Raw genomic sequence first — 18,459 nt, 5'->3', positions numbered from 1 at the left:
AGCAAGTCCAGTTTGCCATCCTGCCTTCCAAGTATTTATGATATTATCTACCATCAGAGTATTTCATATTCCCCAAATACTGTCTGCCCAGGAAGAAGCAAAAATTGAATGATCCAATTTTTTTTAACACTTGAACCATCTTCCACTGCTTTCCCAGGCGCATTAGCAGGGAATTGGGTCAGAAGTGGACCAGCCAGGATTTGAACCTGCACTCATATGGAATGCTGGCGTCACAATGCCTGCCCCATTATCCAGATTTTAAAGCTGGAGTTATCTATGGCATTGACAAGGAGGTGGAGGGTGACTTGGGGTCACTTTCTAGCATGGGCCACTTGTGTTGTAATCCAGGAACCAGGACGTTAGAGGAGTTCTGTGTGTGTGCCTGCCTCTCAAGTAAAAAAATAAAAATTTAGGGGCCGGCGCCATGGCTCACTTGGTTAATCCTCCACCTGTGGTGCCGGCATCCCATATGGGCACCAGTTCTAGTCCCGGTTGCTCCTCTTCCAGTCCAGCTCTCTCCTGTTGCCTGGGAGGGCAGTGGAGGATGGCCCAAGTGCTTGGGCCCCTGCACCCCCATGGGAGACCAGGAGGAAGCACCTGGCTCCTGGTTTCGGATCTGCGCAGTGCCGGCTGTAGTGGCCATTTGGGGAGTGAACCAACGGAAGGAAGACCTTTCTCTCTGTCTCTCTCACTGTCTATAACTCTACCTATCAAATAATACACCACAATACACCACAAGAATTAGCAAATCGTACATACCAGAATATGATTTATCATTTTATTCATTGTCTAGACAAAAGTGGTGTAAAAATTTTAATGATAAACATTAAACTTAAAAATGTATCATACATGTAGCCATTGTATTGAGGGAAAATTAAGAAATATTCTTCTTCCAGTATTCAAATCTGTCATACTATTCAGCAAAGAAGTCACTCCCACATCATTATCAAACAAGAAAAATTTCAGGTTCATATGTCTTCACTGTTTCACTTTCCTTTTTTTTTTTTTTAATGTTCATTGTCTTTAAGATTTATGGGGCTGGAGCTGTTACATAGCAGGTAAGGCCACCACCTGCGGTGCTGGCATCCCATATGGGTGCCAGTTCGAATCCTGGTCATTCCATTTCCAATCTAGCTTACTGCTAATGCATCTGGGGAAACATCATAAGGTGGCATAAGTGCTTGGACCCCAACACTCATGTGAGAGACCTGGAAGAAGCTCCTGGCTCCTGCCTTCTTAAATCTTGGGGGAAAAAAAAAAAAAAAAAAAAAGACGTATATTGTTTAGTTGTTTGAAAGGTAGAATGAAGAAAGAGGAGAGATAAAGGGAGAGAGTTCTTTGGTTCACCTTCCAAAGGCCCACAATACTTAGGCCTTAGCAAGGCCAAATCCAGGAACTCCAACCAAGTCCCCCACATGGGTGGCATGGACCCAACCACCTGTGCCATCAACTGCTCTTTTCCTAGGTGCAAATAGCAGGAAGCTATATTGGAAGCAGAGAGTGGCCAGGACTCCACGTGGCGACTCAGCCTTCTGCACCACAGCACCCACCACTGTCTCACTTGGTTTTCCCATTAGTGTGAAAGCTGTCAGCCAACAGCCATGTTAAAACTACACTGATTTGTTCATTGTCTCTTTAAGTTAGCCTAAGATACACAAGTTCTGCAAAAATCAACAAAAGCATTCTGTGAGAACCAACTGAAAAAATGTGATTTCCAGTAAAGAGTATTGTTTCATTATTTGTAAATTGTGTGCTACCCATCCTTTCTATCAGAAAATTTTTCATAGGCTCATGTGAGCACATCATGCATGCACTTTCCCCTGCGTGTGTCAGCGCATTGCTGCCTAGAAGGGAAGAGCTCAGAGCACTGTACAAGTGCTGAAGACTGTTTTTTACAGTCTCCGAGGCAGTAAAGTTGGAGACAGTGGTAGTATTGTTGGGAATCCCCAGTGACGGTTTTCTTTACCCTGTACCCCAGGGAAAAAGAACGCTTAGTCATGGGCACAGACCCTCCTTAAGCCTCCCACAAATGGTCAAGCAGACTTTAAAGGACTCAGAGCAAAGCATTCACAATTATTGTAAAAAAAAATAAGAAGAAGAATAAGAAAACACATGGTTTGATGCATGCCCTACTGATGAGAGAAGCAAACACTCATTGGCTCCTACAGAGAATACATGTTAATCTACTAGGGATGGGGCTGGGGTGAACAGGCAGGTCCTGGGCATCGAAGCCAAGCGTGCATGTTGGGCCATTTCTTGTCTGTCCCCTGCGGAGCCTGCCCTTTGCTCTAGAGGCCAGAAGGCAGCCTCAGTCACTCTCCTTTTCCACCCAAGGCTTTTCTCTTCTCAAAGAACAGAGTAGCCAGCTCTGAGGACACCAAATCCTGTAGTCTGGTAGCAAACTCAGATGACTTCATGGGCCAGATACTCTGTCCAAAATGTATTCAAATGCAAACTTTTAAAAATATGTGAATGTTAGATTCTGTCTATAGGAAAAATTGGCCTGTGGGCTGCCAGTGAGTGATCCCTGAGTGTGGTCTCTCAAGGTGACAGGGCGGATGGGAAAAACATGGACATGTGGAGATTGACACACCTGGGCTTCAGTCCTCAGTTTGCCATGTTTGTGTGTAACTCAAATTACTGAATTTCTCTGAATGATGGGCTTTCTCCTCTGTAAAAATGGAGGTTATATAACCCACTACACAGGGTTGCTGCAAGAAATGAGGGAAGGATCGATGAATGCATCAGTAGATAGTGAATGACTCAATACATGTCCCACCATTTCTTGTTGTCCAAAGGCCCAAGGGGATCTCACAGATCAGCAAGCCCCCAATACCTGAGAATTCTTACTTAATGGTAGGATGTAGGGTGGGGAAGGGTATTGTGGTCAGGCATCTGGGGAAGCTCAGCCAGGGCGTGGCCTTAATGGCAAAGTAGCCATCTGTCTACTGTACTCACATACAAGACACAAGAGTGAAAGCAGGAAGATTAAAGTTTACCTAGGCAGGGATAAGCAAAATGGGTAAGAGCTCAGATTTTGCATTTTAGGAAGGGTGCTGTGGTCTGAATTTCTTTCCTCTCCACCATAGATATCAAAACCTCGTCAGAGCTGTGACTCACTCAGAGACATTCCCAACTGTTTATTCCTACTGCCCATGCCCTGCACCTCAGCCCTCCACAGAGCTCAGAGTTTTCCTCCTCGGAGTGTGGGAGCCTTTACCAGTCTCCCCCAGAGGTCACTGTTTCAGAGGGTCTCCCCAGAAATGGCTTGTGTGACCTGTGCTTATTGTCAAACAATAGACGTCTTTCCCCGACGTAGTCACGAAGTTCACGTGATCTGAGCAAAAGCAGCAGCTCCAAATATGGGAGACACTTTGTGGAGAAAATGGCAGTTGACTTTGAAGGGAATATTTGGCAATGAAAGTTTGCCTAGACCAACTAAAAAGAGCCATGCAACCTCATTCTTAGGATCTGCACAGCCCAATTCAAAGAGAATGTTAAAAAAGACCATGTCTTTCAAGATGATCTGTGGGAAGACTATGAAACACGAAAGTATGACCTCAGTTCTAGAATGTTACCCATAGTTATATGGCTTAAGAGGATTGCCAGGGCTTGATGCCTTATACAGTGTGAGGCCCTCAATAAACCCTTGACAGACAGATGAATAAGCAAACCAACGGTTTTCAATATCCAGTAGAAATTAGGAAATGTGTTTGAGCATCAAACTCAGAATTGTGTGTCTCCGCATACTCTATCATCAATTGCCTTTAATGTTGTTGCAGTTTTGATATGTTGAGGTGGGTATACATGAGTATATCATAGGAGGATCAATTATGAGCAAGCCAAAAGTGTGTTTTGAACATTTCCTAAACATCTCTAAATATCTAAATATCTGTATTTGGCCAATAAGTCCTAAAGTGTTGTGTGAAACAACATAGCCTAGGATTTTTTTTTTTTCACATACTTGCTGTAATACAAAGTATGAGTAAGAAACAGGAGAATGGAGCTGCCTTCCAGTCCTTTGGATGAGAAAATTCCCAGAAATATTGGGAACTACCGGAAATGCCTGTTTGTGAATACAACTAACCGTGCAAATTATCTTGGGCGGACAGCCAGATAGTTCCCACTCTATTTTGTGACAGCTCCTCTCTAGGGAGCAAGGCCAGTTCCTCCAAGCCAGCAGCTGTGAACAGACCACGGCGACACGACAACGTAGCCAAGACGGTTCTCTGCCATTGCCTCTCCACAACTGAGTGCCTTCTTCGTTAAGGAGATGCCTATGATAAATGTGAGGTTGACTTTCTTCTCCCAGCCTGCAGATCCTTCCCATGCTTGTCCTGCTTTAAATTATGAATTTTCTTCTCCTGAAGGCAGAACCTGTGACTAGGGTATCTTTGTACTTCATTCCTACCTTGCGCTGCCATAGCCCCTAGCCCAAGGAGGGCACTCCATAAAGAATTGTTCAGTTGAACCCAACTCCAGTTGTATCCAATGCCAGTAATAACTTCTGCAGTTATTTTGCACCAACTGGGAAAAGCACGTGGCACAGCAACTTGACTTCTCACGTCTTCCACCAAGTCCAGCGTTATTCAGTTAAGCCTGGGGCCCCTCAGGATATGGAGTAATCTGCTGGGAAGGAGAGGAATTTGCAGTGACGCGTAGAGGGGTTAGCTACACTCTCCTTTCCGTTCTGGCTCAGGCACAGTGAGAAGCAGGAAGTACAGCCCCCAGGGCTGAAAGAACACTTTACATGGAGCTCTGAAACAGTACCACCTCCTCCAGACTTTTCTAGGGAAAAAATGTGGAAACATAGCACTGAATGGCCCAACAGCTGCATTCCTGGGATATTTGGAAGGATGCTCATCTTTTAACAAAGACTTGTTGCATCCACCAAGAGGAAACAAAGCTTTGCTCCTTTCCCAGTCTTGCCACGGCTCAGGCCTTTGGAGGCTGGCTCTTTGGGGGAACACCCTGCCAGGCAGGCTGTGTGCACAGATCCTTACTGTGCCTCTTCAGAGCTCACAGGGGCAAGATGGTAGAGAGAGTGCCCCCACCCTGAATCTCTCCCATCATAACCCCCTCTGAATGGCAGGTTCCCCGCATCGTACATGTACACGTGTCTTCTGAACCCAGCTATAACTCAGTGGCAAGCTGTCCCATTCAGATGATCCCAACAAGTGAAAAAGGAAAATGTTCACTTTGACGGGAATAAAGAAACCTGTTGCTCATTAAAAAAAAAAAAAAAAAAAAGACACTTATTGAGTTTAGAAAGTACCTCTAGCTTTTTCGGGGCCGGGGGAGAGTATCTCTTGTTTATTATCTGTAGTTAGACACTACCTATTTCTTTCCACAGTTAAGCAGAACCACTCACTGCTCTAATGGGTCCTGTTCCTTATTAAAAGTCCTTTCTTTTGGCACATTTTAAAAATCTGCCTTAAAATGGATAACCACGGGGCCTTGATAAATTAATTGAAAACTGTTTCCTAAGGTGGCTTTGGTGGTTTTATTGAGGCATTTATTTTAAGAGTAACTCTCAGCAGAATTTATCAGTGGATTACTTCATTTATTCTCAGCAGTAAATTACTCCCCCACTACAGATAATGTAATTCTTTTCCTCTCTCTGTAATGAAAAAAAAAGAATGAACGTATCCTCAAACAATTCTAGGTTGGGTACTGGCCCTTGTGTCAATAATTCTAGGAATACCACTCCCAGAAGCTGTAAGTTACAGAGAAAGGGAGAGACAGGGGGAGGGGGCTGGGGGGCATTTGCAGTTAGGATCTCAAATGTCATTAACAACAAATCAATGAGGAACTGGGGTCGAGAGAGAGGGTTGTTCAGTCTTGGAGGTGAGGCTGGGGGTGGGGACAGAACCTGCAGCAAGCTGAAGCCCAAGTCAGGCACAGAGGGGAAGGACATCTGGTCTCCCACAAGTCCACACTATTCCAGTGAAACCTGGCAGTTCCTGAAGTAGGCACATCCTTGGAGAGTTTCGTTTATTTCTTCTCTGATAAACAAGAAGTCAACACTGATAACGTCCTTGATAACACTTCCTGTGGAATGCACGACATTCCGTGTTTCTGCTTTGTAGTCACGGGGCGTGCATGAGTCATCCTGGCAGGTGGAGGGTTTGCCCAGACTACTTCCAGAGCCAGTGGAGGGATACCCAGGCCTCCGAGGCGTGCGCCTGCCATGCCGCTTCCTCTTTCAACTCAGTCGGTACTGACAGACGTGCGTGACTTCTTCATGGATAAAGAGTGCGTTGAATCATCCGGAAAGCCAGCTGGTGCTTATAGAGTGCTGGGAGCACAGAGCTTGAATGTGTTGTGCCAAATTATGCTCCTCAGAGTTCTCCCAATAGCTTAGAAAGCTAAATCAACGGGAACACCAGGTTTTCTGGAGTCTGTTTTACTTGTGTCTGTACTTGACCGGGTAGTAGTGGCTGTGCATGCTATGTGTTCAGAACCTCTGCTAGGTCCTTGGATCACTGGTGTCCTATTTAGTAAACCTCTGGCCTAGGAAATGCTCTCCACAGGGTTCTGGAAGAAATCCGGAACTCCCCCAGTAAACCAGGCCCACCTGAAAGGAAGACAGTTCAGTTCTGCCCACCAACATGAGCAGTCAGACCATCGTGGTCTGCCTTCTGCCGCACACGGGAAACAGATTCAGACACAGTGCAATCTCCCATTCCTGCACCGGAAGGAAACTCGTTGGCCAGACTGACCAAAAGCAATGGCTGCAAAGTTTCACAAATCCTAACTGCTATCTTGCATATGGAAACAGCCCCAGTTCTACACATGAAGAAGTCAATTTAAGCACTCAGTCTGGGGGCTGTTTAATCAGGAGTCACAAACTTAGGTGTTTGGTTTGCTGTACACAGGTGTTTTTCTCTTTTTGTTTTAATGCCTTTAGGTGCTACATACTCTTAAGTTCACCTAAGGTCCACCACTCCTATTGAGTGCCCATTTGTGTTGCTTTAAGACAAAAACGAATCCTAGACTCTGATTTTAACCAAGTTTCACATTAAGTAATAAATTATATTCCTGTTTCTGGACATGGATCATAGCTTTTAAAAGAAAAAGATTTGGCCGGCGCCGTGGCTCAACAGGCTAATCCTCCGCCTTGCGGCGCCGGCACACGGGGTTCTAGTCCCGGTCGGGGCACCGGTCCTGTCCCGGTTGCCCCTCTTCCAGGCCAGCTCTCTGCTGTGGCCAGGGAGTGCAGTGGAGGATGGCCCAAGTGCTTGGGTCCTGCACCCCATGGGAGACCAGGAGAAGCACCTGGCTCCTGCCATCGGAACAGTGCGGTGCGCCGGCCGCAGCGCGCTACCGCGGCGGCCATTGGAGGGTGAACCAACGGCAAAGGAAGACCTTTCTCTCTGTCTCTCTCTCTCTCTCACTATCCACTCTGCCTGTCAAAAAAAAAAAAAAGAAAGAAAAAGATTTGTTTGCTTGTTTATTTATTTATTTATTTGAAAGGCAAAGCACTGCTGGGGCAGGGAGTGGGGAGAGTAGCAGAGAGAGAGAGAACAAGTTTCCATCTACTGAGTCACTCCCTAAATGGCCTCAATAGCCAGGTCTGGGCCAGGCTGAAGCCAGGAACTCTGTCCAGGTCTCCCACCACCCACTGCCTTCCCAGGCACATTAGCAAGAATGCTGGATCAGAATTAGAGCAGCCTGGACTTGAACTGTAGCTCCATTATGGGATGACAGCATCACAAGTGTCGGCTTGACCCTCTGAGCCACAGTGTCCGCCCCCATATCTTGTTTTCCTTAGGGAATGCGATTATTTACATATGCGATTGCTCGTAGTTCATCACAGTACACTCCTGAGGTTCTCCATATCCTTTGAAAAGGTGAAAGGAAGGCCGGCGCCGTGGCTTAACAGGCTAATCCTCCACCTTGTGGCGCCGGCACACCAGGTTCTAGTCCCGGTTGGGGCGCTGGATTCTATCCTGGTTGCCCCTCTTCCAGGCCAGCTCTCTGCTATGGCCAGGGAGTGCAGTGGAGGATGGCCCAAGTGCTTGGGCTCTGCACCTGCAAGGGAGACCAGGAGAAGCACCTGCCTCCTGGCTTCGGATCAGCGAGATGCGCCGGCCGCAGCGGCCATTGGAGGGTGAACCAACGGCAAAAAGGAAGACCTTTCTCTCTGTCTCTCTCTCTTACTATCCACTCTGCCTAAAAAAAAAAAGGTGAAAGGAATGAAGAAAGTACCCAATTAATTATAAGCATATTTTGATCACCTGCTATATGCCAAGAGACTTGCAAGAAACAAAGAGGGCAGGGAACTCATACTTTTTACACATTTAATATGAGCTAGGGACTAGTGCAAAGGACTTTACATATATTATCTTCCTTTTTTAAATAATCTTGAGAGTTACCCTATTGGGATTAGATACAACATTGTCATTCCATTTTGTGGCTGGTGAAATTGAGGCTCAGAGAGCTTAAATTGTTTTCCCAAAGTCACACAATTAGTGTGTGGCTAAGCAAGGCTTCAGACCCAGATCCTTCTTTCTGTCTACTCCATTGGGCCAAAACATGAATTTAAGGAGCTAGTGGTCTGGTTAAAGAGACAGAAACTTCACTCAAATTCTCATATTAAGATTGATCCATATTTTGAAAAATCTAGGGATCTAGGCAGAGGGATGTTAAGCCTGCAAGACTTACTTGCTAAAAAATGAGGTCTTGGAAAGGAGGCTAAAGAAACTACTAAGGAAATATAGTGGGTATAGTCTTCCATGGATTTATGAATAAAGATTGGGGGCCGGCATTGTGGCATAGCAGTAAAGCCTCTGCCTGCAATGCCAGCATACCATATGGGCGCCAGTTCAAGTCTGGGCTGCTCCACTTCCGATCTAGCTCTCTGCTATGGCCTGGGAAAGCACTAGAAGATGGGCCCAAGTCCTTGGACTCCCGCACCCGCATGGGAGACCTGAAAGAAGCTCCTGGTTCCTAGCTTCAGATGGGTGCAGCTCCAGCCACTGTGGTTAATTGGGGAGCAAACCAGTAGATAGAAGACCTCTCTCTCTCTCTGTAACTCTGACTTTCAAATAAATAAATAAATCTTTAAAAAAAAAAAAAAAGAGTAAAGTTGACTTCCAAAACAGGCTATCTGTAGAATGAGGCTGAAGATCAAAGTTTGACAGAGTAGTAGATGGCATTGCAGACTGATCATGCTATCATAAAATATTAGTAGCTAAAAAGGGATTATTATGGCCCGGGAAGGCAGTGGAGGATGGCCCAGGTCCTTGGGCCCTGCACCCGCATGGGAGACCAGGAGAAGCACCTGCCTGCTGGCTTCAGATCAGCGAGATGCGCTGGCCGCAGCGGCCATTGGAGGGTGAACCAATGGCAAAAAAGGAAGACCTTTCTCTCTGTCTCTCTCTCTCTCTCACTATCCACTCTACCTGTCAAAAAAAAGGGGGGGGGATTATTACTTACCTTACTATATACATTATCTTCATTTAAGTTACACCATATGTATATGAAAAACTATTATCCCAGTTTTATAGGTGATGAAACCAAGAAGTCAAAGCAAGCAAGCAAGAAAACTAGCTAGCTTAAATCTACATAGCTAGTAAAGGTTGTGCTCAGACTGAAACCCAGGTTTGACTCCAGAGCTCATTATCCTACTGTGCTTCTTCCCACACAATAATAAATGGAAGCTACTATTATTGTATTCTGGAAATTGCCAGAAAGAAAGTCTGCGTGAAAAGTAATTAAGTAGCAGTTCATGGTAGAAGAGAGCTCCCGGAGTATGGATTTATTTTTCTGTTAAATTTTTTATGTTATTTCTGGGTACATCCATTTTAGAAGGAGGGCTAAGTGGAATGTGTTGTTAATTTGCTGAGAAAAGTTCATCTTCAGAAGCAGCTTTAACTGCTCAGGTGCCACAGGTTGGAATACAACTGAGGCTCCTGGATCAGGGCTCTAAAGAAGGATCCAACCCTAGCTGAGCCGGTCCACGAGCAAGGCCTCCCAAGAGATCATTTAAACTAAAAATGAAGGAGAGATGTCCTCTCAAGTCCTTTAGCTACACCAGACTGCACAATGGCGTAATAGGACTATATGTGAAAAGATAATCAATGGCACTACAAGACAATAAATAATGTATGGGGCAAAGTAGCTGTGAATAGTCATTGGCAGGAGGGAGATACCTGCTGCAGCTGTGGAGGGTCAGAAAGAGAACAGAGATGATTCAGAGAAATGTCAAGTTGTACAGATTTGGATTTGAACGTACTCTTGTGACTGTGAGCAAATGATGTGACCTCTCTCAGTCCCATTTCTTCATCTGTAAAATGGAAATTCTGAAATTAAGAAATGTAAAACGGTTAGCACGGTGTCCTGCCAGTCCTTAATGTAATAGATAGTGTCATATAATTATCTGTTAGAGTGTCAGTCTTCTCCAGGGGACTGTAATCTTGGAAAACAGGGGCTGTGACCTGTTTATGCATCTCATCCTTTCATAAGCGCTCCAGCTCATCTTTGTTCCTACCTATTGTTTCCTTCTATGTGAAGGGCATTCCATCCCTTGTCAGATGATCCATGAGCTATCTCCCCCTTCGATACAGTCCACACCGGAAGTTGTGACTGGTTGACCTGACTGGGGAGTCAGGAAGGCTTACCGTGTGCCACTTTTCACGCTGCCTTAGGAATGCATTTTATGCCATCTCTCTTCTGCATTTCCATAAACCATCAGTCATGCGGTCTGATGCCATGACTGAGCAGGCTTGCCTGCCTAATTATCTAACACACATTTCTACACAAATACCATAGAGTAAAAGGGGACTTGGCTGCAAAGGTAGACTAGAACCACATTGTGGAGAAGATCATGTTATATTTTCATGGCATTTCTGCAGAGTCCTGAAAATGTATGGATCTGACAAAGAATGGAAAGAGCAGGTCTTTAGCCCAGCAGTTGAGACTGCTTGGGACACTTGAATTCCGTGTTGGAATTTGAGTTTGGGTTTGAGTTCTGGTTCTACCTCTGATTCCAGTTTCCTGCTAATGTGCACATTGGGAGGCAACAGATGACAGACCAAGTACGTGGGAAACCTGAACTGAGTTCCTGGCATCATGGCTCTGGCTTCAGCCTGGCCCAGCCTCAGCTGTTGAGGGCATTTGGGGATTGAACCAGTACATAGAAGATCTGTCTGTCTGTCTGTCTCTCTCTCTCTCTCAGGTAAATAAAAATAAATATTTAAAGTATTTTTAAAGAATATAAGAAATCCACATGACTAAGCTTAAAATAATACCTGTTTTTGGTATTTGGATACTTTTGTTATTTGAGGGTGTTGGATTTTGAAGGTTTCACTTGTGTTAGGTGGTAAGGATGAGGTATCAATATTTTAGATTTTCTGCAGAGTTCATTTTTGTGTTCTCACTCTATGCTAAGTACTAATAAATGTATCATTTGAAGAACTGATCTGTCAGTTTTTCTCCAAGTGTGACTCAGGGACCCCATGCCTCAGAATTCCCTGGAGGCTTTTCAAAACGCAAATTTCTGTGTCCCACCCAAATATGCCAACCCAGAACCTGTGAGGGTGTTACCCAGGAATATGGGTTTGTCATTCTCTCCAGGTGATTTTTATGCTTATTGTGGGAAGAGCATCACCTGCCAACAGTTAGATGAATTCAACTGAAATGCACACAGAAGAGCACATTGTTCATGTCTTTGTGTAGTTGTGTGTGTGTGTGTGTGTGTGTGGTTATTGCTAAAGCAGAGTATTAATCACTCTGATTACTGCTGGGTCTTTCCTACAGACTAGGGTTGCCCTGCTAGGTATTTTGTATCTGTGGCCATTTTATGTCTTACTGATCAATCTTATGAGAAAAAGGTAGGAAAATATGTCATGGTCTTAAACCCTTAAAAAAAATCAGAGACACATCCTTTAAAAGAACAAGAATATTTTCAGTTCTTCCAAAGAATCATAGCTTCTGCAGGCTTCCCTCTTCAGATAACAGGGTGGAGGTAAGGAGTGAGAACATGGCCAGAGAAACAGTCCGAGGCCTTGGGTGCAAGCCTGGCCTATCATCCTGCCTGCCTTTGGAGGCTGCCGGTCACTGTGCTTAGGCCTGCTTTGCTCCTCATTCTAGATCATGCAGCAGATGAGTGACCACCGCTACGACAAACTCACCGTGCCTGATGACGTGGCTGCCAACTGTATATATATAAATAGCCCCAGCAAAGGGCACGTTCTGCTGCACCGAACCCCGGAGGAGTATCCAGAAAGTGCAAAGGTAAAAAAAAAAAAATCCCTCCTGGCTGCTGCAGTGGGGTGGGCCTCCCTGGGGATGCTTTCTTGGTGCAGTGACAAGGAGGGGCTTCCTTTCTCCTTAGACATGTCAAGCCATGAAGACAGCAGAGCAGATCCTGTGTTAGGGCTTTGCTCATTCCTGCTGTTGGTCACCAGAGCATGCACAGGAACTGAGCCTCTCAGAGCTTTTCACGTAAGGCCTGGATCCGCCCAGGATCTGTGCTCCAGCTCGAACTTTGTATACCTTCCACACTCAGATACTCATTCGGCGTGAAGACCTACCATTGGAGGGTCAACTGCGTGATTGTTTTCTGCTGCCCCTCAGCAGAGTCACTTGTTTGTTTCAGCAGAGGAGTAAGAGTGATACCCAGAAGTCAGGGCTGCAGAAAGAGAGGGCTGCACTTGTTAGGCAGCAAAAAGCTTTTTGTGGAAAAGACAGAGCAGAAGAATAGGGTACACTTGGAGTCAGCCCTGCAGGGGTCTGCCCTTGTGTCCCGACAAGGGCGGTGTCTCTGGATCTGGGATTCCTGCCTGGTCATCAGGGCCCTTCGCCAGTCTCATGTGCACACGTGAGCAGTTTCAGTGCTACCCTGCCAGACAGAGAGAGCAGTGCTTGTCCGCGTGCTCTTCAAGTGGCCCTGTCTTCCTGCACTTCCAGCCCTGTTCCCCGGAGGAACAGATGTGGGGATCGAGCATTACCGAAGAGCCGTCTTAACCAGTGCTGTCTTTCCTTTTACATCTTGCACTTTGAAACTATTAGAAAATATATAATTCCATCTTTTCCATATGCAATCGTATTTTTTTTTCAAAGATTCATTTGTTTGTTTGAAAGCAGAGTGACAGAGAAAGAGACAGATAGCAAGAGAAATCCTCCACTCACTGATGGACTCCCTGAATGACCACAGCCCAAAGCCAGGGTCCATTCAGATCTCCCAAGTGGGTGCAGGAACCCAAGTACTTGGGCCATCATCTGGTGCTTTCCTGGGTGCATTAGCAGGGAGCTGGATTGGAAGCGGAACAGCTGGACCCAAAGTGGTGCTCCGATATAGGATGCCTGCATTGCAAATGGTAGCTTAACCCACAGCCCCTCAACATGCAATGCTATGTAATTACTAGATTTACCCTCCAATCACAGTCTCCCTCTTAGCAGATAAAAATAAAAGATAAAGCAGGTATGTGGATTATTTATCCCTATTTCTATAGCTGAAAGCCTGAACCTGAGGAAAATTTATTACTCCTAACCCAGATGGGGGCTCAACCAGTTCTTAGGTAAATAACAGACCTCATACTTGAATGTGCATCAAGGTTGTTTAAAATGTTGGTTCCTGGGACCAGTCTTATGGCCCAGTGGGTTAAGCCACCATTTGCAAGGCTGGCATCCCACATTAGAGTGCTTGTTCAAGTCTTGTGGCTACTCTGCTTTTGATCCAGCTCCCTGCTAATGCACCTGGGAAAGCAGTAAAAAATGGCACAAGTGCTTGGTTCCCTTCCACCCTCATGGGAGCCCCAGATGGAGTTCCAGGCTCCTGGCTTCCACCTGTCCCAGCTCTGGCTATAGTAGCCTTTTGGGGAGTGAACCAACAGATGGGAAATTCTCTGTGTGTTTGTATCCCTCCCTCTCTGTTGTTCTGGCTTCTGAATAACTAAATAAATCTTTTGGGGAAAAAAAATGGTGGTTCCTGGACCTCCACCCTAGAGTCTACAACATCAACAAGCAGCTGGCTCCCAGGACTCCCTTTGAGAAATGCTGGCCTGGGTCGTTCGTGCCTCTCTAGATGCACTGGGCATCTGACATCCTCAACCACTTCCCATTTCAACCTGGGGCCTACCAGTGATGACAAGAACATTGCTAACTCGCTGCTCACTGAAGGCGTGCCTGACCAAGGTGCTGTGCCAAGCACATTACACACACGGTCTTACTAAGCCCGTGGGGCTACCCTGTGAGGGCTTTGTTATTGTTCCAGTCTTAGAGAAAAGTGAACTGAGGTTCAGAGGGGCTGTGCCTGCACTGAAGTCACAGTTGAAGGAGAACGTTGACAGAACCCAGTTTGGAACCGACTCTGTCACTCCCACACTCCTCACCCCTGCACTGATTTAAGGAATGCACGATTTTCTGAAAAAACATGGCAGGTTGTGTTAAGGCATCGTGTTTTCAAGTGATTCTCTAGTTTCAAAAGAGTTTTGTTTGATCATCAGAGAAAAATCTACAGACCGCAATTTGAAGTTCTGACACATGCTTTCTTTTACTGTCAAAAGACGTTATAAAATTCACACCTGTAATTTAAAAGCAGCTTGACCCGAAATATTCCACTAAATTACATTTTGTCAAAATTTTTCCAGTGATGTTAGTAAGGAAATAAACATTAAAGTATAGTCAAGAGGGTTTTAAAGTGGGGAGCCAGTCATAAGCGGCAGGAGCACGTGGCCACCGACGGACGCGAGTCACTCCAGCTAGCCCTGACAGTAGCAGAGGCCAGGCGTGTCTACCAACACCCACGTTTCTGACACATCTCTGGCTCGGAGGTGAAAGCACTGGGCTAGCAGGTGACTGGTTGTTGCCAGCTCCCTGAGGACGGCTGCAGGCATGCATGGAGTCTACACTGTGTGTATCTATTGGGGTTAAATGAGTGGGAAGCCTAGACCTGCAAACCGAATGAGGTCTGTCCATCCTGGGGGTGGCAGAGGAGCAGAAACGTAACCCTTCCTCTCTTCCTTTCCCTTGATTGCCTCTGTAGGTGTATGAGAAACTGAAGGACCATCTGCTGATCCCCGTGAGCAATTCTGAACTGGAAAAGGTGGACGGGCTACTCACCTGCTGCTCGGTGTTAATTAACAAGAAGGCGGACTCCTGAACACAGAGGCCCGCCCTTGTCGCTGGCGAGCCCGCACTAGCAAGGCCCGTGACTCTGCCCCCACTCCCGTTGTTTTCCTTGACAATCTACTGTGCCACTGTGCTACTAACTTCTGTTTACAAAGATTGAATTCTAAGTTTAATTTCTCCACGTCCTTCGTCCTCACCCTCCCTCTCCCTCACGGTGGTATCTAAGCTGTGGATTTGCTAAAAGAATTAAGCAACCTAGAAAACATAGAGCTAATGAATCATTGGAATGTGATTTTAACAGGAAACACTCATTTTAGTGTTTGTATTATGTGTGTGAAAAACATTTCGTTGCCAATGTATTCTGAAGAATATCTTGATCAGTCAGATAAGCTGGGTTTTTTTCTCTATATCATGAATCATGTTCAGTTCCTGTGAAATTTCCTGCTCCATGGATTCTCCCTGGCTTCCTTTTTTTTTCTTCTGAACTCTGGACACTTTTTTTTCCTCTTTCTTTTGCCTTTAGCATTTGTATCACAGCCACCTTGATCTTGAATACAATCCAGGGTCTTGCAGCCTGGATACCTGCCTTGCAGGTGCACCCTGTCTGCCATCAATATCCCCTGCCTCACAGCTACGTCTGCTGCAGCCGCCAACCCTCCCTCCCTCCCCGTGGGCAAACAGGCTCCTCCTGTGACCCAGACCAGAGCTGCTGTGTGGGGGGAGTATCAGCCACAGAGAGGCACATCATGACAGGGTTTGCCCCGCGACCTAAATTCCAGAAGTAGGGCACCACACCTAGGAAGGTGAATTCAGCACCAGGTGGTTGCCAAGAGATCGTAGATCAAGAAGTGTAGAAACACCTGTTGGTAAAACATCTTAGAAAGTCTCTAAGTCACATTCCATGAATTTTTGCTTCATTACTGGCTGTAAAGGCCCTTAGAGGAAAGGCTTATCCTTTTCCTTCAGCTCATTTCTCTTTCCCTCCACCTTGACTCACCCTCCTAATTATCCTGGTCTAGAAAAGCCATTTCTTTCACAAGAGACATCACATCTAAAAATGGTCGAGTGTGAGCTAGAGAAAATGGCCCTCCCTGGGGCAGCTCCGTGGTCACCAAAGGGTCCATTCAGGAAATGACCTCAGACAATGGATGACTCTCCTTGGAAATGCCTGTGAGAGTTACTGTGGAATTCAATTAAAACTTCCTTCTTCGCTAGCCTTCACCTTGCACAACTTTCAACCAACACGATCTCTAACAAAGAACAATGCCACAGTGCAGGGCGAGATCTGAAAACTGGAAGAATCCACCTACTAGCAGGTACTTTCCAAGAATGGCAGCTGACTCAGGCATGTTATCAAATTTCCTAGTCGTCTCCACCTTTCCTGTGTTGCCTGTGACTCCTTGGTTAAGAATCAGGGAGATGAGCAGTGTCACTTCAGGTCTGGCTCCGCTTACCTCTGTGTTAGTAGTCAAACATTCCTGAAGTTGGTGATCAAGAGAGAATGGCCCCCATTCATTTCATCATCCCCTTAGCACCCAGAAGAGAGAAACCCCTGAGAAAACCAAGACAGCCTTAACCATGCTCTATCTTTTTTACTTATTTGATGACTTTCTGCAGAAATTTGTAGAAATTTCTTCTCCTTTTATTCCTTGCTATTTAACTTTAAAATCCATAGCACATGCAAATATCTAATGATGTGCATGCATCCTGTGATAGAACCATATCTCGGTCACTGTCAAATTTCAAAGCTTCCCATGGTGGATGAATGATTTGTTCTTACCAGAGAGGATGAATGTTAGCCACATGCTGAGATTAATAAAGGAAAATTAGGGCTGCCCTTTTGGGTTGAATCTAGCCCTACATTGGCAAAAGCAGGACTTCTCCCCGCACAAACTCAACATCTCAAAAACAACTACAAGAAAAGCAACCCATCGGTCAGTCAGTTTGGGCTAACTGGCATGCGATTTTCAGTAGCATCCCTTCTGTCATCCCAAATTTAAGAGCTGTTTTCTATTATGTTTAGTCAATTGCAAGTAAATAGATTTTTCTTGGTAACAATTTGCTCTGCAGAAAGCAGCCTTTCGTTTTTCCTTTTCCTTGCGTCTTTTCCTCTCCTCTTGGTCTCGAAAAATCACTTTGAATCTGGGTGCCTGTTCCACACCTTACTCTCACACCACAACATGACCTTCCAGGCTTGACTCCCTGTGTGATATGATGATGTGAAAACATAAAGTACTTGTAGCATAATAGAAGTACTTCTTTGATGTTCTCATCAACATAAGCTATCGTTGAAAAGGAAAAACACTTCTTCCATAGGTTCCCCTCTTATCCGTTGTGTTTTATAAGACAGATGAACTAGCAGGAACTGCTTTTTGACATTATACAGACACAACAGATTATATTTAAGTAAGTAAAAGTTGAGTCAGAATTGGTTGGTATGACTTAGTTTAACAAATGGGTGATATAGAGAAAATACATTATTTAGCATTTATCTCTTCATCAATGATGGATTGCTATAGAAATCAGAAGGCAGACCTCTCTAATGTGTATTGATTGTTCTTTTAAACTGCTGTGAACAGATTACTAAGGCCATCTCTTCATCTCTAAGGAGGGCAATAGTCTGTAGAGGAATATGTGACTTACACAGAGTTGCATGTTAATCTTTGCGATTATTTACTCTGTAACATTCTATAGAATCCGGACATGATTCCAACCTGGTGTTAGAGTTCTGCGTTTTATTTTTCTGACCATCTTGTTCCAGCCAATGTATGGTTATCCACTATGTGTGCCAAAACCAGTAATGCCTTCCATGGCCCTTTAGTCCAGAGAAGTTCTGCCCTGATTGTAGTCTCTTGCTGTCCCAGTCCTACATGTGTACCAATCATGATGGAATAAAGTGTGAGTTGTACTGTGATCCACAGCATTGGTCTCTTTTTTTGCAACAAAAATTGCCATGGGAAAGGAAGTTATCATTTCTTTGCCGCCAAAACATGGGGTGTTTTCTCTCTTGTCCTATGGGCCACAGAATTGGCAAAACTATACCTGAAAATCAACTGTCATTGAAACTTGGGTTATAATGACATTGGAAGTGATACTTCACCCTGGAGGCACTTGAAAAGTGTGCAGATGACCCATGCCAGGTCAGCAGAGCTGGATTTCACCTGTGCTGCTTCTAAAAGGTGTCTCTTCTTTCTGCTTGTTTGTTTTTGTTGTTTTTTTAAGATTTATTTTATTTGGAAGGCAGGGTGACGGAGAGAGACCGAAAGAGAAGGAGAGATCTTCCACCCACTAGTTCACTCCGACAATGGCTAAGACTGGGCCAGGCTGAAGCTAGTTCAACCAATGGTATAAGTAGAACAAAAAAATATTAAAAGGAATAAA

The 18,459-nt window shown here is 45.2% G+C and overlaps 1 protein-coding gene across 1 annotated transcript in view; it reads left to right on the top strand.

The window, feature by feature from the left end:
- DDAH1 (dimethylarginine dimethylaminohydrolase 1) overlaps positions 1-17,992 on the top strand; it is a 164,631-nt gene extending 146,639 nt beyond the window's left edge. Inside the window, exons 5-6 of the mRNA XM_062191644.1 lie at positions 12,097-12,240; positions 14,993-17,992. Of these exons, the coding sequence (XP_062047628.1) occupies positions 12,097-12,240; positions 14,993-15,109 (261 nt within the window). The 3' untranslated portion in view covers positions 15,110-17,992. The remainder of the gene's footprint in view (positions 1-12,096; positions 12,241-14,992) is intronic.
- The last annotated feature ends 467 nt before the right edge of the window (positions 17,993-18,459 follow it).

Source organism: Lepus europaeus, chromosome 5 (genome assembly GCF_033115175.1).
Source record: "Lepus europaeus isolate LE1 chromosome 5, mLepTim1.pri, whole genome shotgun sequence".
Taxonomy (NCBI): Eukaryota; Metazoa; Chordata; class Mammalia; order Lagomorpha; family Leporidae; genus Lepus; species Lepus europaeus.
This window is presented reverse-complemented; position numbering and strand designations above follow the sequence as displayed.